The sequence below is a fragment of the Gymnoscopelus microlampas genome (assembly GCF_963454915.1).
Source record: "Gymnoscopelus microlampas genome assembly, chromosome: 21".
NCBI lineage: Eukaryota > Metazoa > Chordata > Actinopteri > Myctophiformes > Myctophidae > Gymnoscopelus > Gymnoscopelus microlampas.
Window position 1 is genome coordinate 27,793,190 of NC_139958.1, and position 24,387 is coordinate 27,817,576.

The window sequence follows — 24,387 nt, forward strand, 5'->3', positions numbered from 1 at the left end:
GTGTGTGTGTGTGTGTGTGTGTGTGTGTGTGTGTGTGTGTGTGTGTGTGTGTGTGTGTGTGTGTGTGCGCGCGCGCGCGCGTGCGTACGTGCGTGCGTGTGTGTGTGTAAAACCTTTCTTCTGTTGGTATAATCTGCAATTAGTTTTAGTTACATTACCACCCTTCTGAATTAACCCACTATTGGTGCAATCTACCTTTACTTCATTTTTTTTTTTTTTTACATTCACCACCCTTGTATAAAACCTCTATTGGAAAGTCATACCTTTTCTAGTGATGCATCCATCTTTATGCAAAAGAAATGTTTTATGCGAAGACAGAACAAAAAAACAAAAACAAAAACACTGATCATAAGCTGTCAAACTAATTATGTTCTAGAAACTATTTCACAATGAAAAGGGTAAGCAAGAATCAAGACTAGGCGTGCATTTCAGCATTTCGGATCTTTGCATCTCAGCAACATGAGGCAATTCAAAAGGTTGCTTTAAAGAATAGCAGATGTTAGGGCTGCACAGTTAATGGAAAAATCTTAATTATTTTAGGTTTCCTAATTATGTAATTGTGAAACTAGCACTCAAGCAAAATAATCACGATTATCATTTTAGCCATAATCGTACAGCCCTAGCACAACATGTGTGCTAGATTTGGACACTTTGATATGAAGCAACCCACCGTCTCCTTGTCTGTCTATTGAGAACAAGAGACAGGTAGAGAAAGAAAATATAAATAAAAGGATAATGGTAAACAGAACATTTAAATATAATTATGTTTGGCACTGAGTGACAGCAACGTGCTTTAAATTTAACCCATTAAAACCGGGGAAGCATCTGTGTAATTGTTACACGATTTGGTTGAACACTCATCGTTGACTATTCAAAAATAGCAGACATACAAGCTCACAACACATCACTTCGTGCCGCAATGAGAGCTTGTGCATCTACTATTTTTTAAGATTTTTGAAAAATCTTGACAGTAAGTAGTACTGATTTGGAAGGCATTTGTAGAATCGGCCTCAGGTCTTAATGGTTTAAACTTAAAGGATGAGGTGGGGTAAAAACAACAACAAGGTCAGCGTAGGCTTGAAATTCACCACAGATGACCAGGAAAAAAAGAAAACAGAGGATGGTTAATGTTCAAAGACACCAACCCTAATGGGGTCGAGTCCCACCTTGAGACCGATGTGGAAAGCACAAGGAAAATGGCTTTAAGTTTTTGCTACGGGAAGTTACTCTACGGGAAGATTGGGTCAGTGATACCGAACAATCACAGGGTAGAACAGTGACGATGGTGGGAAAACAACGCATGTTTGAGACACAAACCTTAACCTCTACTTTATCTACTACTTCCTCCTCTTCTTCCTCAACGTCCTCACACTATTTTGAGTGAAGCACATCAGAAAAACACGAAGAATAAAAACAAAAAAAAACGTTTAAAGGTAGACCCGTACCACTATAATGAAATCCAAAAGTATTATTGAAAACAGAATACATGACTAACATATGAAAACTTGAATTAAAAACTCCAACCATCAAGATTAATCCATCTGTGAAAGAGACTAACAAACTTAAATGACCCCAGCCAACAAAGAAAATAGCCCTAGTTTTATTCAGGGCTTGTGTCCCCACATTATCTCTTGCCCTTCAGCTGCCAGCCCACACGAGAAATTGTTTCTCTTGTTTTCTTCAGCAGATATTTTAAAGATTATTAAAGATGCAAGCTGCTGGTTTAAAGAATGAGGTGGGGTAAAAACAACAACAAGGTCAGCGTAGGCTTGAAATTCACCACAGATGACTAGGAAAAAAAAGAAAACAGAGGATGGTTAATGTTCAAAGACACCAACCCTAATGGGGTCGAGTCCCACTTTGAGACTGATGTGGAAAACACAAGGAAAATGGCTTTTCGTTTTTGCTACGGGAAGTTACTCTACGGGAAGATTGGATCAGTGATACCGAACAATCACAGGGTAGAACAGTGACGATGGTGGGAAAACAACGCATGTTTGAGACACAAACCTTAACCTCTACTTTATCTCCTTCATCTACTACTTCCTCTTCTTCTTCCTCAACCTCCTCAAACTATTTTGAGTGAAGCACATCACAAAAACACAAAAGAATAAAACAAAACAAACTTTTAAAGGTAGACCCGTACCACTATAATGAAATCTAACAGTATTATTGAAAACACAATATATTTTCTGGTCACTTCAAATCACAGCAAGTTTCCAATACCAGACCCTCAGATAGAAATTATACAAAGGAAATAAAATCATTAATCGTTGACGTCTGGTCATGGCGCTTACGTCATGAGCTTACAAAAACAATTATAACACCAGTGCACGGAAGTATAAACTCTCTCCTGCTATCACTCATGCTTTGTGTGTCCATCTCTCTCTGACTCCCCCCCCCCCCCATCTCTCTTTCACTCAGGTTTTTTCATAAGGCTTCCTGATCATTTCCACATCAACCATTTGATCTGTCTCTGCAACGCTCCACAGGAGCCCACACACCTGCACCCCTTTCAACTTCAACTCCAGCACAGAGTGATGAACTTATGACTCTCCAATGCCAATTTGAGTTTTGAGAGTTCTAGCCCACTGACTATCAATGTTTTGACCAATGTTTTGCTAAATCAATTTGAACAACTCTGATTTGATTAAAGTTTCTTTTTGAGAATATTAAACTTAAAAGAACAAATAAAAACAAACAAACAGGAATAAACACAAACAGACAGAACACTTTTAAATTAAGTATACTGTATATGACATTTTTGAACACCGAAACTTTGCCTATGACGACAGGATAAAATTGATTAAAATGGGGACATATTGGCTGCATAATTGCCTATAACGACGTCATCACAAAACTAAAATAATGGCCAACACGTAGCCAAAGCTACAGTATATATCAGTTCGGGCTCTACAAAAAAAGCTCAATAGGTTTGATATGTGATGTAACCATTTCAAAAACATAACAAGGACAGACAGTGACAGATGTGAAGAGCACCAACTTTTATAAAAAGAGCATTTTGTTTGAGCTTGTTGAGCAGGTGATAATACTGGCTTGCAGCTCTGTCAATGCCAAGTCGCTTCTAGTTCTAACATCAACTCCTAAAGCACCTCCAATAAAACCCGATGGATAATACCTAGTAACAGAATACAAGGGGAGGAGAGGCTACGTAAGAGACAAAATTGGAGGAGGTACAGAAAACTCATTTCTATATTTAAACAAAATCTTTAATCTCATACAACAGCCCCCCCCCCCAAAAAAAAACTAAACAGAACATGCAAACTGGACACAGAAAAGGCCAAGTTGTTGTGAGGCAACAGTGATAACCACTGCAAGCCTGGTTAAGAAGGACGATTTCCATCTAATACATAATAAATGAATCCACTCCAGCTTTCCACACGCAGGACAACAAGAATGGAAAATTAATCAATCAAAGTCAGTCAGTGCCATATTAACATGAATTGAAGGTATTTCAGGATTTGAAACGATTCTAGTAGGGAAGTATCCTAGGCAGGGCTTGATCGACTACATTTACGTATTAATAAACTAGCTTTATTAAGTGTCTTTTAAATTGCAGCTCGCTCATGTCCACACTGTGCAATTACACAGTTTACACCTTTTTGAAAATATATTTTCCTGGAAGCATTGGAGTCTCAACCAGTTAGCACATGCACAGTACTGTACCAAAACCACAGAACTAACCATTATGTTGTGAGTTTCAGTCTGGCTCTGCATGTCACCTCCTCTCATTCTCTCTCTCTCTCGCTATATAGCCCAATATGACTTAAAAAGAGAATACCTCAATAATTCTGGAATGAGGGAGCTGTAATCTTAAAAACATCCGATTGATTTCTATACCAACCGTAGACTTTTCCTCCTGATCCTCTGGTCTGACCTGCTGTCCAAGCCATAAGGAGAGTGAGACGTCATCCCATAAATTATTAATAGAATGCTATAAACTACGACAGCAACTAATAATTATATTCTTAGAGGTTATTCTATTGATTACTTTTTCAATTAATCGAGTATACCAGAAGCGTTTTTACATCAACAAAAACTGCTTGTTTTTTTTTATAAATCGATTAAATCAATTAGGTTGATTAACAGTTGCTGCCCTACTATCAACACTTTTGAGTCCCGTGATGGGATCTCATTGGAAACCCACCTCCTCTCCTTCCTCATCAGACTTCTCCCCCTGTTCCTCCTCCACCAGTTCATCATCTCGCTTTGAATAGTGAAGTGAAACAAGTTACTTCAGGTGCCCTTGAAGTAGGGTGACTACGCCTAATGGACACAATCTTGTACTGGATCTATCTATCCATCTATCATCCATCTATTGTACATACCATTTTTTCCTCTGTGGCAATCTAATAAGAGCAGATATGAATACCAATTTGCATTATTCAGAAAGCAGATCAAATTCATACAGGAAAAATTAACACATTGGCTGCCAGCTTTTTTTTTTTTTTCCTACAGTAGGCTGCCAGACTTTTTCAATGAGAAAAAAAAGTACTTAGGAGCCGAGATACAGAATTTTTAAGTTTTAAGTTACAAGGAAGTGTCTGGGAGTCTAAATCTTCGGAAAATCATATCTCCTTGGTCTTTGGGTTTAAAAAAAAAGACACTAACAAACTTAAATGACCCCAGCCCAACAAAGAAAATAGCCCTAGTTTCATTCAGGGATTGTGTCCCCCCATATCTCTTGCCCTTCAGCTGTCAGCCCACACAAGAAATTGTTTCTCTTCTTTTCTTCAGCAGATAGTTTTAAGATTATTGAAGATGCAAGCTGATATCAAGCTTTTAAAAAAAAACAAGTTCATGTTTAGATTATCATTCATATAATATAATCTTCTATTTGCTACATGGATCCACCTACCTGTTTGGCACCCATGGATTCAAACATCTTCTCCAGTTGAATTCTCAGCTGCTGCATGTTATTCATCAGAACACAGGGCTGCAACCAGACAGACGCACAACCAGTTCATTGCCAAGCATGGCTTAGGAACATACAAGGAATTTAAACTACTGCACCAACAAAGTACATGGACACAGGACTGGCGTTACTAATAATACATTCAAACTTACAATCTTCTCTTTGTCAATGTAAGAAGGGAAGTTCTTGGTCAGAATGGCACTGTACTGCAGAAGAACTTTGGCAATAGTCTGAGAAGATGAGTGGAGAAGGCATTAAAAGTTAACATTGTCAATGCATTAGAACACTATGCAGAATAGAGTATCTATACTTATAGATTATTTATTAAAAAATAATATCTCAACCCCTATATCCCTCATTGCTTCATGGCACTTCTTTTACATCATTCCAGGGTCATGAATATTATCAGGGCACTACTATGAGTATATTGAAATATCGGGCATAATTATGACAGCCGATACTGTAACAGTTTTAAGCAATTATTGGCCAATACCGATAGGATGAATGATATACAGTAGCGCATCCCTAGGTTTTACTTACTAAAGGCTATAATGTACAGTAGTGATCAAATGTATTAGCTTGAACATGTTCTAGTATTGCCCTGTTCAAGTTCCAGATGACCCTACGATGAGGAAAACAGCTCATGTTTAGAGATGTTTAAAAGAGCAGAGCTATTTTCAGAGGGAAGTGCCACAGGCAGACATCAATCATTTTAAATTACATTGGGACATTTCAATTTCAAACTCAAACCATGTCTGTTCCCGGACCAAAATGATGTTCAGAAGAGAGCAAACAGTCAATCATCAATCCTTCAATGCAGTAGTCGGTCCTCAGTGACTTGTGGTACTGCTGGTTGTCTATTCTACCAGGAGTTTGCATTCCCTTCATCCTTGTCATGCTAGATGTCTCATCAGGGGCATCTTTATCAAGCTAGCTGTCAAATCAGGGGCAACTTTGTCATGCTAGCCGTCTACTCAGACAGGGACTAGTTAGAACTCGAAGACAAGATGAATGCAAATGACACCCAGTATAGAACAATAACAGGACTTTTACACTGCATGAGCCTGCATAGTCAATATACAAGCTCACAACGTGTTGTGAGCTTGTAGATGGGCTATTTTTGATTAGCCTAAATATCAAGGGTTAAACTGATTTTGATGGTATATTAACTCATTTTGATGGGGATTCCCTGGCACCCCCTCAACGACCCCTGGGGGAGTTGAGAACCAATGGACAAATGAAGCAAGGCTTACCTTGGAGAATCGGCGACTGTAGTGAGCCATGACACCGGGGTCAGGACATTCCAGTTTCTTGATGATCTCAAAGCTCTGGTTGAGTTGGGTGAAGATATCCACCACAGAACAAGAGAAGAGAGCATGCTCTGATGTCTGCAAGAACTGGAGGACAGAGGTCACAAACAGCCAATTAAAATCTTGGGATTTGCCCTGAGCGAGAACCACTCACTCTTTGGAATTGACTAGTTTTAGTTTAGTTTTCATTTTGTTTTAGTCTTAGTTTCTCAGGTATTATGAGGAAAGCCTTGATTTATAGAAATTGAAAAGGGTAGGATGAAAGAATGCATGACCTCAGATATGATGGTGGCGTGGACAAACTAAAATGAAAATAATTTTTCATGCGCATCTATTTAGTCTCAGTCAGTTTTAATTCCTTTTGCACTGTTTTGTAGTTTTTAGTTAGTTAACAAAATTCCCCTTTTAGTTTTAGTCAATTCTAATAGTGGTGAAGAAGACACCAGCTGGCTGTTGTCTTCACAGACAAATTTAACCTCTCTTTCTTTGTTGTTCCCTCCTGTTTCAAATAATCCACCATTGTTCTAGTGCTGAAGAAAAGCAAGGCAACGTGCTTAAATGATAAGAGTCCCGTTGCTCTCACTCACTCCCATAATGAGAAAATACTTTGAAAAGCAAGGAGCTGATTTGTAGCATGTTAATGCCCACCCTGGACCTAAGTTGAACTAACTAACTAAATGCTTTTTCAAAACCAATTATTTTGTTTAAGTCTATTATTTTTGTAATAGATTAAATCAATTAGTTCGATTAACTGATCGATTAACGGTCCTAAACATTTCTAAAAACAAACGTGCTGCTGTACATAATTTGGCCTTGTGACAACACTTGTAGACTGGGCATAAAATGATGAACTCTTACTCCATCTTTCTTGTCCCTCTCCAAGGCGCCATGCATGAACTCCATGGAAACATCTTCATTCTCATCCAGCCACTGCAGCACAAAATGTAAGAACCACCTGCAACGGGGTAATTAGGATACGGTAAGGTAGGAAAAGGTAAGCCCATGTTCTTGGCTGTCAGTCCCGCACAAGCGCTCGGTGGGAAGCAGTTAGGGGTCAAGTGTCTTGCTCAAGTACTTCAACACAGACTGGCCAGGCCTGGGGGGCCCAACCGAGGACCTTCTGATTCCCAGATAGCCTTTCTAGCCGTTTAGCTATGGCCACCCCACAGTAACCTTGCCGACTTTGCACCGGCACCATATACCTAAGTCAAAATCCTAAAATGCGCTGTACTTTTTTAGTGATGTCCAATATCTATGTGTATAATACGACTTATATAAACATTTTAGAAGTCATGGAGACTCACGAGGGATAGTCGGGGATGACATCCTTAAAGTTTGGCAGGTCCTTGACATATTCATTGTGGAGCCACTTCACCTTGAAGTGCAGGTTCATGTAGTCGGCACTCTTGCAGAGCCTATGCTTCTCATGTTCTGTTAGACAACACGAAAACAAGACAAGAGTGTGTGTTAAATGTGTAATGACCGAACAAATCAGAGAGAGAGAGAGAGAGAGAGAGCGAGAGCGAGAGCGAGAGCGAGAGCGAGAGCGAGAGCGAGAGAGAGAGAGAGAGAGAGAGAGAGAGCGAGAGAGAGAGAGAGAGAGAGAGAGAGATCCATGTTGTTGTTCATAGGCTGGCTGATGGCCACTCTACCAATGCTTTTGAATTTCTCATGTTCTTCTAACGATGATTCAAGTATAATGTGCACTCTGGAACACACACACACAAACGCACGCAATCTTTGATCAAGATGGCAAGAGAAAAAGATCCAATTGACTATGAAAGAGGTTTAACATTAGGGCACGGATGCCAGGAGCTTCAGCCACACAGACTGCTCAACTAGTGTTTCAATAGGAACTGTGACTAAAGTGACATCTGTATTTCATTTTATGGGAGATATCAGTAAATAGCGTGTGATCGAAAAGTCACGTTCAATAACTGTGATGCTTGTGCATTAGTGCGATATGTTAAGGAAAAACAGTACAAGTACAAAGTATGTTTGTAGAGACTGCATAAATACATTTAGTATCCACTGCCACAGAAAGACTCACCTTCCATGGCATATTTCATGTCCTGAGCAAACAGAGTCCACATCACCTCAGCAGACACCTTCCCAACGTTTAATTCTTGTGGGAACCTGTTGAGAGGAAAAAATGACAGTTCCATTTCATATTAAGTACAAATTCAGAAACAACTGTTATTTACAAAATTGCCTCATAATAAACCAGTCATAGCCGACTATGGCTGTAAAGTGTTTGGGTGTAGCTGATTTACTGACTGGTTTAGCACAGGAGTGTAGGAGTTCCTGTCTTCTTCAATGATGGAGACAATAAGCGTGATGAGCTTGGGCCAGAAGTCCAGGTTATTGACGCTGGGTCCCTGCTCTTCCAGTGAGAGCTCCTCCTTGTTCTGCATTAGAAACCAAACAGTCAGGCTCATTTATAGATAGTTTCAACAGTCTATTGTTGCAGAGACATCAACATCCGGTCAGCTGTTAGTCCACTAGGAAAGTGTAGTAGGCACAGTCATATACATACATTCACCATGTAATAATGCTCCTGATAAGACTCACATGGTCCAAAGGAGGGTACTGTCTGCTGTAGAGCTCATAGCAGTTGTTGAAGATGTACTCGTAGGTGGAGTTGAGACAGGCTTTCACACAGTCCCTCACCACCTGGCTGGCTCTGGGTGGAGATTGTAATTCCTGGACCTGAACACCAGAGGGAGGTAGTGACCACTGAGAATACTAACTAAAACATCACTGCATAAAGAAAACACATCGCAAGGAGCTGTGTTTAAAGTAAAGTTTGCTTTACCAATGTCAATACCGATTTTAGAGAGTCCGACGATATTACTAATACTACCTGCTGTTATTTTGACCAATATTTTGTACCAAAAAAGAGAGAGAGAGAAGAAGAAGTACAAAATCTTTAAATCAATTTGAAATGATTTTTTTGGGTAAAACAAAAAGTAATTTGTTAAAAGATTAAAGCTCCACAGTATATTCAGATTGTAATCATCACTGTAGAGTGTTTGTTCAGTAATCATCACTATAGAGTGTTTGTTCAGTAACCGGTGTCTTCCCGTCTCTCCAGTTCTTTAGTAAACAGAAAATACATTTGCAGGTGGTACATCAATTTATTCTTATCAGGAGAGCTAACCCATTATTCATTTATATATAGTGTTCCAGTTCCAATTTTGTCTGCCAATGTTTTGATTTCATCACTTCCAATTTCACTTGTTTATCTTGTATGCTTTATGAGTTCGCTCTCCGGATTGGATGAAATTGGTATCATGACCTGAAAATGCATTTTCTGTTTACTTAAGACCTGGAGAGACAAACACTCAATGATTATTATTGGTAAGTAGAGCTATTTAACACTTATTTTAGAAGAAAAAATATCGTACTGGGGAATATTGTGCCATCTACTGTAATATACAGTACTAGGGTCAAAACAACCCTAACCCAACCCCTATGCCATCTCTTCCACCCTGACTAGGGTTTCCCCAAACCTGTTCCCAGTGGTGGCTTATCCAACGGGCTTGAGGTGCTGAAGCACAGGGCACCAATCCTTGGGGGGGCACCAAATGGCGAAAAACGCCGAAACTTAGAGCGCAGCACCCCCGCCCCCGTTGACAAAACGGTGCCGGGGGGCACCGGGCACCACGAAGGGTTAATCCGCCCCTGCCTGTTCCTCTGAGATCGTTGTACGGTTTCTTTATTCCTTCCCGCAAGCATGCACCCGTTATCTTTATCATGACTAGAAAACTAATCAGGATCACCTACTGGTGCGCTCCAATCAGGGACCCGTTAAGGCTGGCACAATAGGTGAAATTATTCAATTCATCTTCAAAAGTGTGAGCTCTTGACACAGAGCAAGATCATGTGGGGACAGAAAAGAGGAACAATCTAGAAATATGAGAGTATCATAAACTTACCTTCATTCTGAAGAAGGTGATACTTGTAAGAAGGTCGACAGTGGACTTCAAGTCCTGCAGGCGTTCCTTACTGCTGGCTGGGAAGTGGTTCTACAGGAGGAAGATATCATTTATTAAAGAAACATTCAGAAGCAGTCTTCCCCACTTAAATCTAATTTCCTTTTTACCTTCCTGATATTAAAGGTTTTAGTTTAGCTTTTGTTTTTGTTATAGTTTTGTTTAATAAAGCGACTTTAGGTATACAGTATATAAAGTACATGGTTACACTCAGCATTTGATTTATTGGCAAAATTCACAAACTGTCCGCTGTTTGCAGTGGTTTCTCCAAATTCAACTCAAAATTACACTTTGAATAACTACTGCAGTCTCAAAATGATTCAACACCTTCATGACAAGCATCTTTAGTATTTAGTAGAGCACCCTTTTGCTGTTATGACCTGTTGCAAACGTGATGCAGCAGGTCACAGCCAGACACCAGCTTCTGATAGCGTTCCTTAGGAGTCTTAAGGTGGCTGCATGCTACCATTTCAGGTGATCACCTTAAGTTCCTTTTAAAAAATAGGCCCTCATACTAATTTTACTGCCAATCAGGGTGATTCATATCAAGTCGATTTTTTCAAAACCCAAACAACAAATATCACAATGAAATATGTTTTGTCCCAGAGGTAATGGAAGTCCCAAATAATCGGTCTGGTCTGAACGAAGGCAACATGCCCGCCTGCATCACTTCTTTTCCGGACAAACAATCTTCGACCTGCCGTGGTGAATTTATCACAGAGGTCTCTCCCCAGGGGTTAGTAAAAACAGACAGATGTGCCGAGGTGAGTGGTGAGACTCTTATATCACCGCGGCACATTGACGTCATGTTGTAGTTTTCCAACCACCGTGGTGAGAGGGTGATCACCTAAAAGTGGAAAAAGTCTTGCTGCTTTTGCAGTCACTCACCACCTGCCTCCTCAAGAATTTGGTGGCAAACATTGACAGCCTGCTCTTTTTGCCACATCTAGGTAGTGGAGCCACTGTTCCTTTAAATTTGAACTTTTTGCATCCTTTTCGTTGTTTGTGCGATGAAATGATCTCTTCTCTCAACTTGTTGTACAATTCTCTCGACTTAGCCATATTTCTAACATGCAATCAAACTTCAACTAAACCCTAGGGTCTAGGCCAGGTATTTGATGTGCTCTAACTCAAGCACACCTGATGCAACTAATGAAGCCCTAGATAAGTTTATTAGTTGCATCAGGTGTGCTTGAGACAATGCGTGGAATACTTTTGAAACTGCAGTTGCATTTTTGTTGGATTTGGAGAAACCACTTGGATTATTGGTTGTGTTGAGTTATTTAAATTGTTCTTGTTTGATTTGTTTATTGCAAACTAGACTGAGAGAACGAGCCCAATCGATGGTCTTGAAGGGCGGATCCAAACCCAGGCGCTGGATTCCAACGCTGCTTCCTATTGCTTCACCAATCTATGTCCCCGCCTCCCATCCCCTCCCCCCCGGCCTGTGCACGGAGCACGCTGACGTCACCAAATTTAGAGCGACGCCCCTCTGCACTCTGATTGGTTAGGAGATAACAAGGTCCTAAGACCAGCGTTTCTGCATCGTTCTCCCAGGCTTTTTTTCCTTTGTAATAAAAAAAAATGCATGGGTTTCCGAGGCTAATTGCAAACAGATGAAAGTTTGTGATTTTTTCCAGTAACCCTAACTTCACGGCCTGTTATCAGCTTGGCCGCTTCGATCAGCATGTTCAGGTTTTGGTACCCAGCATTGGCTGGGTTATTGCGTGGGTGAAAAAGGTTCTCTTTCAGTCTCTCCCTCCCTCCCAAAAAACATTAATCTTATGAAAATATACACTATTCACTATACTCGTCAATACAATCCAAATTTACAAGCTGTGAGACACAAAAACTAGGTTAAGAATAAAGAAGTTGAGTTAGAAGAATTTAGTCTGAAAGTAACAATGGGAATTTTGGAAAATAATGACATCAAAGGGTGGCAACAGTATTTATTCAGTTCAACCAATCAAAATCCTACCCTGTAAGTGGAAAGGTCAATGCGAAGGGAGTTGTGCAGCTGGTCCAACAGTTTGACAAAGCGTTCTTTCTGTATCGAGGAAAGAGGATAAAACATGAGGGAGATAGAAAATGTTGGAAATGATGAGGGGATAGAGAAGCTGAATGGTCAGACCAAATAAACAGTTGCAGTCTATGGAGACAAAGAGGATTATGGCACTGTGTGTGTGTGTGTGTGTGTGTGTGTGTGTGTGTGTGTGTGTGTGTGTGTGTGTGTGTGTGTGTGTGTGTGTGTGTGTGTGTGTGTGTGTGTGTGTGTGTGTGTGTGTGTGTGCGCGCTTGCATGCATGCGTGTGTGTTTTTATTAAAAGTGTGAGCGAAATGGAGGGACAGAAAAATACAGTAGTAGACAAATTAATACAGACAAAGCAAGCTTAATGTGCATATCATGTTTGTGTATGCACAGTATGTATACACCATACATGTGTGCATTTATGTGTGTAATAAACACATGCTCGCGCACGCACGCACACACACGTGTACTAGTAAAGTATACACTACAGTATACAGTAGACATACAGTATACAGTATGTCTATGTGCTGTGTTGGACATTCTGTGCTTATACAAACCCCAAAGTTGGAGGCGGAGAATCGGTCGGAGGCAGACACATTGGTGGAGGCAGTGGTGTGGGCATAGAAGGCGTTGATGTTGGCCAGCAGCGTGCTCATCACAGCAGGAACCCCGGGACACATGTACTTAGACGACAGACAGGCAAAGTGCCTGGAAACATCGGTGACAAGAGAGGACAAGAAACAATGGTCATGTACTCGAACCCTTTTCATTTCATAGTAGACTAGTGATGTGTAAACCAGTTCTGCTGTGTCCTGCAACAGCATGAATTTGATTTGAAAAGATGGAAGCCATAGATCCATCATTTTCTGGGGAACTATTGTATCGTCTCTGTCGGTGGAAACCTTGTACACTATGTCCCAAGCTTTAATTTCAGGAAATGGCAAAAATAACCTGAGTTCCAGTGGATCCAATGTAGTTATTATTTTGTGATAGTCACAAGCTATTTCTTATACTTTTCATGTTACTTTATCCATGCTTACTGTAAATCGCTCTGGAATAAGAGTGTCTGCTAAATGCAGACATTGTAAATTGTACTGTGTTGTTACGTACAGTGTATGCTATTTTAGCCCAGGATAAGGTGTTTTTATGATCTAGTCTATGGGTCACACGTTGAGACATGGATCATGTATGGATGTATGCATGCAAAGAGGCTTTGTGTTATGATGCATTAAGGTTAGTAAAGAAATGTAATATCATTTTAATCTAGTCCACAACAAGTAGCATTAATCTCTATCATTATGGAGGCAATAATTTGGCTATGCTAATGTAGGAACACACCAGGTCATGTATTTGGCCCTCCAGTGTCCTTAGGAACAGTCATTTCATCACCTCCCATCAGCCACCTGGTGCACTTAGGCCAAGGGATGACCCACCAGAGTGTGGTTTGTGTGAGTGATAGCCCCACGCTAACAGGCATCTGTATCCAGAAAGACATTTCATGGAGACAAATCCATCCTCAGCCCATTTATAATTGACTTTCCTTCATTTGAAGGCCATAGGGGAATGGCAACAGCTCTGGATGGCTGTTAATGAGAACAGCAGAGAGGATGGAGGCCAGGGTGTGGGGGTGGTTAGGTTGGAGTGGGGTTAACGTGAAGAGACAGTACATTATGGACATGCAGATAAAGAGAAGGATCTAGTAAGCCGATAGAGTTGAAGGGAAATCAAATCATGAGGATCTCTGGATTCAAATTGAAACAGCGTGACTCCAATGTGGATCTCAGACTTCATGTGGCCAGCCTGTGATGTAGCGATGACGTATGACTCCAAATTTGGACAACGTTTGAGCGCAATCCATAGACCAATTAATTGTTTACTAACATTGAGACTGGATGCGCAGGTGATTGTTTCACGCAATCAATTTCCAACCTGTTGTTTCGGGGTGCGCTAGTTTCAGCACACCCCAACCCCCTCTTGTGTGTTGGCTAGTGTGGCACGTCCTGGCGAGACCTGATAGAATGGGTTTCATTTAGCGCATACTGGTTGCACGCATACTGGTTCTTATCAGTGTGACGTCGTCTGTTAAGGGGTCTATCGACTTCCATTTTTAGCGGCGCTGGCGCCGCTCACCTGGCTTTTCCGTCAACGTTCTGATTGGTCAGGTCCGTCAACGTTCTGATTGGTCAGGTCCGTCAAAGTTCTGATTGGTCAGGCCCGTCAACGTTCTGATTGGTCAGGCCCGTCAAAGTTCTGATTGGTCAGGCCCGTCAAAGTTCTGATTGGTCAGGCCCGTCAAAGTTCTGATTGGTCAGGCCCGTCAACGTTCTGATTGGTCAGGCCCGTCAAAGTTCTGATTGGTCAGGCCCGTCAACGTTCTGATTGGTCAGGCCCGTCAACGTTCTGATTGGTCAGGCCCGTCAAAGTTCTGATTAGTCAGGCCCGTCAAAGTTCTGATTGGTCAGGCCCGTCAACGTTCTGATTGGTCAGGCCCGTCAACGTTCTGATTGGTCAGGCAAGGGGACTATTCATGACATCACTATTATTATATCATGAATACAAAATTAGATGGCTATATAAACATTCAAAGACGTAGACATTCAAAGACAGATAATTAATATTGTTTCTCTAGTGTTTCTCCGTGTGTATGTATGTCCGTGTCTATGTCCAGGTGTATGTCCATCCGTATGTCCGTCCTCTGTATTCTTATTAACTGGGCTATAAACTAATATCGATGACAACACAAACTCCGCATGGATGCGTATGTTGAGTACGGGACAAAGTGATTGGTCAAGCTTCACGTGACACATGGCTATAAACACATTATAAACACATATCGATGACAAAATGTATCAAAGGCGCCGCTACCTTCACACAGGTGTGATTTTTTTTATTAAAATGAAATATTTCCAAAAATATAAAACATTGTGAAAAACAGGATGATCAGTCCGAAAGTTTGTGAGATTAGTTCTGGACAAACAGACTCACACAGACAACCCCTCTTATAGACGGCTAGATCTCCTACAGAATCACGCCATAAAAACAAAGACAGACAGACAGACAGACAGACAGACAGAGAGCAAGGAAGGTCCTCTCTTACGTCATAGCCTGGTAGATGGACTCAATCCCATAACGCATGGCAAACTCATCCACTATCTCCTGGGCTACTTCGTCAAAGTAGACCTTCCAAGCATCGTCCCCACGAGCCTCTGGTATCCTCACCACACCTTGGCCCAACACGTCCGTGTAATGGTGGAATAAGTTCTAGGACAAACACACAGTTTAGTTTTATCAAAATTGTGAAGTGAAGCATTTTGTAGTTATAGCACAGACACATGAGGACAGGTTGAAAAAGACTGGAAAGAATAGTTGGCCAGAAGAAGATCTTCCAGATAAGCTGGAACCAGGACATTCAAAGCCCTATAAATCACACAAACTCAGTTATTTGCTATGAGATATTTAGTCTTGAAAGCATCTACTGAAAATGTACTGAACCTGGCAGCTGGAAGTTGGACAAATCAGCAAACTTTGGGGAGTGGCTTAGATGATGACAACGAACATCTCCGTAATTTGAAAAAGACTATGGCTGCACTTCGAAAATATGCATTATACTGTAGCTGAGTGCAATACCTCATGTAGACAGGTGTATTGGACGTGATATGGAGCCACCTTCTCCTCTCCCTTGATCTCCACGCTGATCTGGAGGCGAATGGCACCAGACACAGCCGACTTGTCAGTTCTCTTCTCTGTGATAAACACACAAACATAACCAGTTACACAGCTGATCTACACATCACACAGGGCTATTATACAGACAAGTACATAAAAAAGGTCCAAAAACATAAAATAGGTGTTAATGAGGTTTAGTCCACCAGTGAGTGCCGTTGCACAGAACATAATCAATCACAGCTTTATCACATATTAACATCATCTCCTCTCCTCCACAATGACATGCTCCCTATAATGCCAGAAACAGTATAGTATTTAGAAAGCTGTTTAACTACGCATGCTTTGGCTCTCTCGATTCATAACTGCAATCTAAGTCTGTCTTTTGCCTCTGTAGAGGCAAAAGGATACAAACCACGTCAGTTAACACAACGCTAATAACAGACTATTATTGTGGCAGCTCTATTGTAGTACCAGTGTTTCTAATTTGATGGCCGTGTGGGGGGGGGGAGCCCCTGTGCTACACTGACAGAAACTTCCAGCTGATAAGAGAGGGGCTGTGTGGATCTCTCCCATTTAAGGGAAGACACTTGAGCCAGCATGCTACTCAGGAGCTGAAAAGCTCACCGACTCACACCTACTATTTGCCCCTGACAGCAGTGTTATTAGTGGTAATTTATACGTGTCGACCACAGTGCTCGATTTCCGACTGCAGTGCTGCTACATAGTAATCACAGATCACCAATCAGTGAAAGGAAGGGGGAAGAGAGTGGGGGGTGTGTGTGTGTGTGTGTGTGTGTGTTTGGTGGGGGAGGCATGCGGTTGTGGAAGAGAAGGAAAGGATGGGAAAAAGAACAGAAGAGAAAGCAGAAATGAGTTTGAGAGGAGAGCAGAGGGGTTAAACACAGAAACTGTGCATTATACAGAGCAGCGCGCACATAATATGGATATCATTACTTAGAAGTAGTACTCATGCACACAGTACCTTCAAGCACTTCTAGGTATTCCATGATTAATGTACATATTTTTACTTCTTCTTTATCTTTATAATTAGATTATGTTTTATAATTAACTTATAATTAACTGCAATTTTGGAAACTCGTAAAATAACCTCTGATTAAAAAAGAAGAAGAAAAAAAGAAAAGAACACAAGAGCTGAACCCAGAATCAGTCCTCTCGAGTCAGTTGGTGATGAGACAAAGTGGAAACAAACTTACAGTACACTACTGAAGAAAACACAGAAGAAAACTAGATTAGTACGTCATCGGGTGCTAAAAAGATAGTATCAATCGTCAGAAGAATTATCCCTCTACCGTCATAAATAGAAAACAGAGACAAAGAAAAAAGGATTATGTAGCCACTGACAGTTGATAGAGACGCACTTCCTGTGGGGAACTGAACTAAATGACACAAGTGTTATTTAACAAATTTTGCTCACAAATAAGGTTTCGCAGTGATGGATGCCAGCTTCACACTACAGTAGGAATTACACCAGTAGAAAGAACAACAACATATTTTCCAGTATGATGGCTTGGCAAAATGGAAACTTTCGTGGTAATAAAGATGAAAAGGTGAATAGAAAATTATTGAGTGATGTGTGTGTGTGTGTGTGTGTGTGTGTGTGTGTGTGTGTGTGTGTGTGTGTGTGTGTGTGTGTGTACCCAAGGTACAGTACACTTCAAAAAAAGCATTTGACAAAAATGGTAACATACTGACCCAGATTGTACCAAACATCCATTTCTCCGCTCAGAGTACGAACTTCAATAATGCTCTGGCCCAGGAAATCATCCGATTCTCTCTTCAGACGTTGCTTCACCCTGGACTTGATGTCATCATCCTCATCCCACACGCGCACTTTGATTCTATCTGAAGAGTTGTGGCATTCACTGTCAAACAAGAAATGGCAGACGTTAAGTGTATTGTAGGTAAAGTTTAAGGGCTGACACCCTCTGGTGTAGAGGGAAAAAAGGAGGGGACCCAGTACAGACCCCTTTGCCCAGAAGACCCTGGTTAGAAGACAAAAAAACATCACAAAACAAGTGCTTACCAGAGGGCTTAATATTAGTCTTACAGAAACAGGACTCAAGGCAATAAAGTGTCACTAGGCTACATTATTACAGCCCAGATGTGTTGGTGGTCAAACTCACAAGTGGAACTTCTCCTCCCAGACAGGGTTGAGGTTGCCATAGATGGTCTTTGTCCTCTTCTTTGTCTTGCCAACTTGAACGGTGACATAGGGATCACTGGAACCTGTCTTGTCTTTAGCTTGAAGGCCCTGGGCACAAAACACTAAACAGAAACAGGAAAACAATGACATTAAAGGAAGGAAATCACAGACAATACAATTTTAAAGACACATACAGTAGCAGTGAGTAGCATAGCATAATAAGATACATTGAAACCAACGTGTGTTCTTTTTTCAATATTGTACTTTTTCTCTCTCACAGAAAACAATTCACTTTTGATTTGTGAAAGATTACAAGAGTCTTTAGCAATCTGATTTGAGGGCTGGGGTGTTTCTCCAAAGCTGATGCCATAGTTTAGCTGCCAATCAGTGTGAAGTACAATGGAGTAAAATGAGGGAAAACGATGTACTGTAAAGCCACTTCTGGGCATTTTATTCTGTAACAACACAGATCAACCCATGTCTGATTCTCCGAGGCAAACAACTTTGTAACATCCACTTTTAATGACACTAAAATTTGCGGATCCAGGTCTTTACCCAGGACTACTGTATATTAGTTACTACAGTGGGTGGCTGTGTTCAACTCTTGTGTCAGTCCCAGGTCGAAGAGGGTATACTGACTGACTGAAGGTCCAGTTGATCACCTGTGATGGTAATCTTGGCTGACCATTTGGAGGTGCCATCCAGGACACTTTGCTTGATGGTTTTCATCTGCTGAGCATGGATGGCCTTGCTGATGACAAACACATCTCTGATGACATCAAATATCTCTGGTTTGTTCCTCTCCCTGATCTTCATTCTGTCCTTCATGGCCATAATGATGTTCTGCGTTCGGTCCTCTGCTCCATGCTTGGAGCTCTTCTCAGCAGCACCTAGAGAAGAAAAAACATTTAAACAAATACACAAAAAATGACAAGGCACGACAAGGCTCGACTTCTGAACGAGTACAGCCTTACATTGCCATTTTGATTACTATACCCGTAGTACTTTGACAGGCGGAGAATACTAGCTTCAGAGACAGATGTCGGTTCAAATAGTGAGTTTCAATGTTTAGCCTCTTCCTGCTAACAAGCATTCTAACCAGGATATGTGTTTACAGAGATTATACTCTTTAACACATTTCCATTCTCTACTGATCGTTTTTTTAGCGGACGGGACGGGGGCTATACTCACGTTGTAAACAGTCTGCATTCAGAAGCTCTTGGCACTTCTCATGACATTTGACCCCACATTCAGTGCATCGCATGCCTTGGCGAGCGATACCCCACAACAGACCCTCACACTCGTAGCAGTAGGTTGGCGTAGTGGCAGTCCACACATCAAAATGATGTGGTGTGGTGCAAGATATGGGGTAGATGAGAGCTTGCAGGGTCTTCTTGTAGACATGGTTTTTCTGCACGAGGAAAAGCATTGAATATTTTATATTGGAGAACAATGTTGGTTGTAGAGTATTTCAGCTTTATTATAGTACTATATACTGTATAAACAGAAGATGAAGAAGAGTCAGATGTACTGTGAAGGTCACAAATGCACCCTGCTAGTTTTAGCACTCATTTTACGGTGTATGGACCATTCATTATTCTAACCCATGTGGTTGCATGTATATTAAGCAAGTGTGCAACCAGAAAGCCCTAGTTTAAAGCTGCAATCTGTAATATTTATGTCCTACACAGGATTCAAACCTACAGTAGGTCTCCCATGTGAAGGCTGACATGTCTACTGCTGAACTAAGATGCAGCGCCTGTGTGGCCAGGGGAGATATTGCACTTCATGCAATACTTCTTGTCAATCAGTATTGTCCTACCCAACCACGTGATCTAAATATACAAATAGAAGAGCACAGAGTGCCGTGCTATGAGCTTGTAGGTCTGCTATTTTTGAAAAATCCCTGGCACAAAATATTTTTGAGATGGGGGTCCGCAGCCAAATACATAATTATCATTTTGGGGGTCCTTGACATGAAAAAGGTTGAAAACCATTGCTCTACACAGTTGAGTAATCTAATCCATGTACTCACCAGCTCCTCATCTTTGATTGAGGACCGTGCAGCCATAGCAGAGGCAATCCCTGCTTTCCTGGCTTGAACCAGCGACTGCACGGAGAGACATAAGTCAGTCAGAGAACATACTGTACCGTGTACACACAACCCACAAGCCAGCTAAGCCCATATAGCAAAAAAAAAAATGTATTTACAGAATACTATATCACTGCTGTAGCAGGGTGGAAACCTCATTTGTCCAAAGGTGGCAAAAATTGATCAAATAAAACATGTTGCGGCACGTTTTGAGCTTGTAGATCTGCTATTTTTGCTAATTTTGTGTGACACTGTAGTATGAGAAAGTAGGGCATTAATTTACAAAAAAAACATAAATAAGAGGTTTCTGCCCGACAGCAACGATATACATATCTATATATATACATACATTTTATTTTTTTGCAGTATGGGACAAGAGTAAGTAGGTACAAGAAGAGTGAGGATCAGTTGAAGAGGTCAGTAAGGGTTAGGAAGATTTTTGTCCAGATATTAGTAGATTGTTACCAGACAATCGAAAAACCCAGGTGAGTAATATTAGGAGAGACTCTGGAAAGTATTATCACTGGGATAGCTGCCGTATCTGAGGACATGTTAGTTGTAACCATGTGGACAGACAGAACCATCACTTACCAGTGTGAGTGTGTGTGTGTGTGTGTGTGTGTGTGTGTGTGTGTGTGTGTGTGTGTGTGTGTGTGTGTGTGTGTGTGTGTGTGTGTGTGTGTGTGTACGTGTGTGTGTGTGTGTGTGTGTGTGTGCGTGTGTGTGTGTGTGTGTGTACGTGTGCGTGTGCGTGTGCGTGTGTGTGTGTGTGTGTGTACGTGTGTGTACGTGTGTGTGTGTGTGTGTGTGTGTGTGTGTGTGTGTGTGTGTGTGTGTGTGTGTGTGTGTGTGTGTGAACGCAACAGTTCCAACACATTACCCATATGGTTGTGTTTATCAAAGCCCAGAGGTTGTGATGGTCTGTGCAGGGCTCAGCATTTGATGTTAAGCAGGTAAATGCGTTTGATTAGTTGATTGTGTTTTTTTGTTGTTTTGTTTTGTTAGTTTCTTTTTAGATGACTGTATCAAGTAGGAACACATTCTAACTGGGAGGATGCGTGGAAACATGTGTCACTAACTGGGAAGTCTACAATAAAGTATCCACTACATCAGTGATTCTCAACCTCATTGGCAAAACACTAAGATTTTATTGATATAATAACATTAATATTTAAAAAAAGAATGTAAAAAAAAAAACAATCATGGTATTTTTTCTTAAAAAATAAAATAAATAAAAAAATCTTAAAAATTAAATTGGGTATATTATGTTAGTTCCACTGATCCAAGCCGGAATACAACCGATTGATTAAAATAAACATGCTCGCAGCCCACCCATCTGATCACTTAACACCCATGCTAGGTGGTCAGATGGCTGGGCCACGAACACATTCAAGATTTTCCAAGTGGGCCCTGATTCAGAAAAGGTTGAGAACCACTGCACAACATGACAAGAGCCACATGCGTATGCATGTATGTACAGTACTTACATGATGTATCCACTGTTGAATTTGTCCTACTTGATACTTTCTATTCAGTAGAAAAGGGGAGGGGCAGTTGGGTTCTATTAACTTACCATAGCCTGACCAAGGAGAGAGAGTGCATTCAAGAGAGTGGTTGTGGATGGGGGCATAGTTTTGGGAATTTAAGAGAGGAGGGAGAGAAAAATGATCAGTCTGATTTCATTTGTCTCCATTTCGTTGATAATAAACTTAAAATTGAAAATCTACCCTCGCAAATCCGAAGCTCTCTAAGAGCATATTGCAAACTGATCCTGTTGGGTTGGTATCAACAAACACATAGACAGACATACAGTACAGTACACTCCCAAAGGGCAGAGCAAAACAAACTGGATGAACAAAGGAATGAGAAAAAGATCGGGTACTGACCACATCGCTGACCAAGGCGATAGGTTTCTTCTTACGCAGGTCTGGCATGCTGTCAATTCCATACAGGCCGGATCCACCACTACAAGCAAAGCAAAACAGGTGAATTTTTAAGAGCCCGTAAACACGAAATGCCCCATTTTGGGCATTTCCTAATGGGAGCCGTTTTTTTTGGCTAAACACCTCACCTGATGACATGCTCAGGTGAGTTTCAGTGATGTGTCACTGATGCACCAGTCTTCTGCCAAGGGACACCAGTCTTCTGTCAATGGACCCTTCACTAAGCCCCACCCACTCCACTCTGTGACTGGTGGTGCGAGTTAGTCACACCCAGGCCTGGCAAACTTTGCTTTTCACCCATTGACTTGCATGTTAAATGACGGCTTTTCCCCTTAAAAATAATCGATCATTTCAGCAGCAATAGCTTCAAAATCTCTTCTAAATCTAGTCAACAAGGCCTACAGTAGGCTATGCACTGGACAAATGTGCATGACATTATTTCAATAAACTAAAAACACGGGAAATGTTAGAGGGACTAATAGCCATGCATACACGACGGTCGTCTGTCTCGACCGTCATGGATGAACTTCAACCTGGTGTTTGCACTTTCTCCATTTACGGCCCGTACATCTACAGAAACGTTCATGTTTCAAATATAAAGTGCTTATCCCATGGCCACGGATGTTACATTTATGTATGGGCTCTCAAAAGTACCCGTATCATCCGTATTGTTCAATAAAAAGCATTTTAATCTGATCGGTGGCCATTTTCTCAATATGCGTTCAACTAAGCGACCCTATCGGTTGGTAGGTGTATTGCACTCTGATACATTATAACTCTATGAGAAAATGGCCACCGATCGGAGTAAAATGCTTTTTATTGAACAATACAGAATATACGGGTACTTTTGAGAGTCCCGTGCATAATTTTAACATCCGTAGCCATAGCATAAGCAATTTATATTTGAAATCTGAACGTTTATATAGATGTACGGACCGTAAATGGAGAAAGTGCAAACACCAGGTTGAAGTTGATCCATGACTGTAAGATGAGTTTTCATGTACCGCAGGGTAAGACTACAGTAGCAGTTAATAAATAGACGAACAAATGAATGAATATACTTTAACGTGCGGAATTCGAAACAGGCAGCGCTGTGATTCTGAATGTTGTTACGATTACGGTGATTGTGAACGCGGAAGGAGGCGCCTCCGCCCAAGTGGAGCCTACTATGTAACTCGGCTCGGCTTGTGACTCTGTCTGTGTGTGTGCAGTATGTGTGCAGCCGCGCCCCCATGTGACTCACGCTCTCATTGGCTCGCGCCCCCATGTGACTCAAAACTCCGTGACTGAAATATAGCAGCTGCACTACCTGTGTGCAGCCGCCCGAGTGCGCCAGAGTGCACTACTACAGTATGGCTGAAATATAGCAGCAACAGTCAAGCTGCGTTCGCTTCCAGCGTTCGCGCGTCTTACTTGTTAGTATCATTGACACCACCTGGGCGAGTGAGTTGTATAACTTTCCCGACGTTAAGCTGTGTATGTGTTCAACAACACAGGCACATCCATAGCCTTCCAGTTTAAGCGCAGATTTCAGCTTGGGAAAAGAACCCTCCGGTTTTGGGTAAGTGGGATCTGTTGCTGGTTCATAGTCACCATTGCGTTATCCACAGTACCATACAACAGTACTAGTATTAATACAATACCCAAATGTGGCTGTGAAACACACGACTTACCCTGGTTTGATCCAGGCCTGCCTAGCGTTGGGCTCGTCTTCATCATGTACCTAAGAAATATAAAATTGCAGACTTTACATTCATCATAATGCTTGCTGAGATACAACACTGTGGTATAGGGACAAGGGAGTAAAGGAAACTTGGGATTGGTTGAGTTTCACCCCTTGGGTTATTATAGTGCATGCAAAGTTAGACAAGAAACAACATGACGCAGTATGATGTCCACAGACCTCTCTGAACCACTTGCTGAGATACATGTTGGCAAACTCTTAAGGCTAATGTCATACGGACTATAAAGACAAGATGCCATGAATGAGATGGAGAAAATAAATAATGCACACACCAAGATGATGAATAAGTTCCATTCTTTGGTAAACACATATATACAACTTCTTCATACTTCCATAACTCTTTCCTTTTTTAAGAAAGACAAGGAATGAACAACTATACTCTACTCTATGTTATTCCTCCAAGGTATAGCATCAGCCTCTGTTCACAATCTCCTCTGACAGCCTCAGCTAAAGGGAAGTTGTGGTTGTAACTTGTGGATCCCTGGAGGGCTCCCTCTCACACAATGGA

The 24,387-nt window shown here is 41.3% G+C and overlaps 1 protein-coding gene across 3 annotated transcripts in view; it reads right to left on the minus strand.

Annotated features, from left to right (window-relative positions):
• Positions 1–24,387, minus strand: part of LOC311037018 (protein unc-13 homolog B-like) — a 93,196-nt gene that overhangs the window by 9,985 nt on the left and 58,824 nt on the right. For all 3 annotated transcript variants that reach the window (XM_084046057.1, XM_084046056.1, XM_084046058.1), the window contains 20 exons: positions 23,809–23,858; positions 22,079–22,157; positions 20,136–20,210; positions 19,292–19,511; positions 18,763–18,990; positions 18,081–18,222; positions 17,650–17,819; positions 15,898–16,013; positions 15,368–15,531; positions 12,828–12,978; positions 12,220–12,288; positions 10,185–10,274; positions 8,818–8,955; positions 8,524–8,654; positions 8,297–8,382; positions 7,551–7,677; positions 7,105–7,201; positions 6,190–6,333; positions 5,089–5,166; positions 4,880–4,957 (listed from right to left, as the gene is read on the minus strand). In XM_084046057.1, coding sequence (XP_083902183.1) covers positions 4,880–4,957; positions 5,089–5,166; positions 6,190–6,333; positions 7,105–7,201; positions 7,551–7,677; positions 8,297–8,382; positions 8,524–8,654; positions 8,818–8,955; positions 10,185–10,274; positions 12,220–12,288; positions 12,828–12,978; positions 15,368–15,531; positions 15,898–16,013; positions 17,650–17,819; positions 18,081–18,222; positions 18,763–18,990; positions 19,292–19,511; positions 20,136–20,210; positions 22,079–22,157; positions 23,809–23,858 — 2,433 coding nt within the window. The remainder of the gene's footprint in view (positions 1–4,879; positions 4,958–5,088; positions 5,167–6,189; positions 6,334–7,104; positions 7,202–7,550; positions 7,678–8,296; positions 8,383–8,523; positions 8,655–8,817; positions 8,956–10,184; positions 10,275–12,219; positions 12,289–12,827; positions 12,979–15,367; positions 15,532–15,897; positions 16,014–17,649; positions 17,820–18,080; positions 18,223–18,762; positions 18,991–19,291; positions 19,512–20,135; positions 20,211–22,078; positions 22,158–23,808; positions 23,859–24,387) is intronic.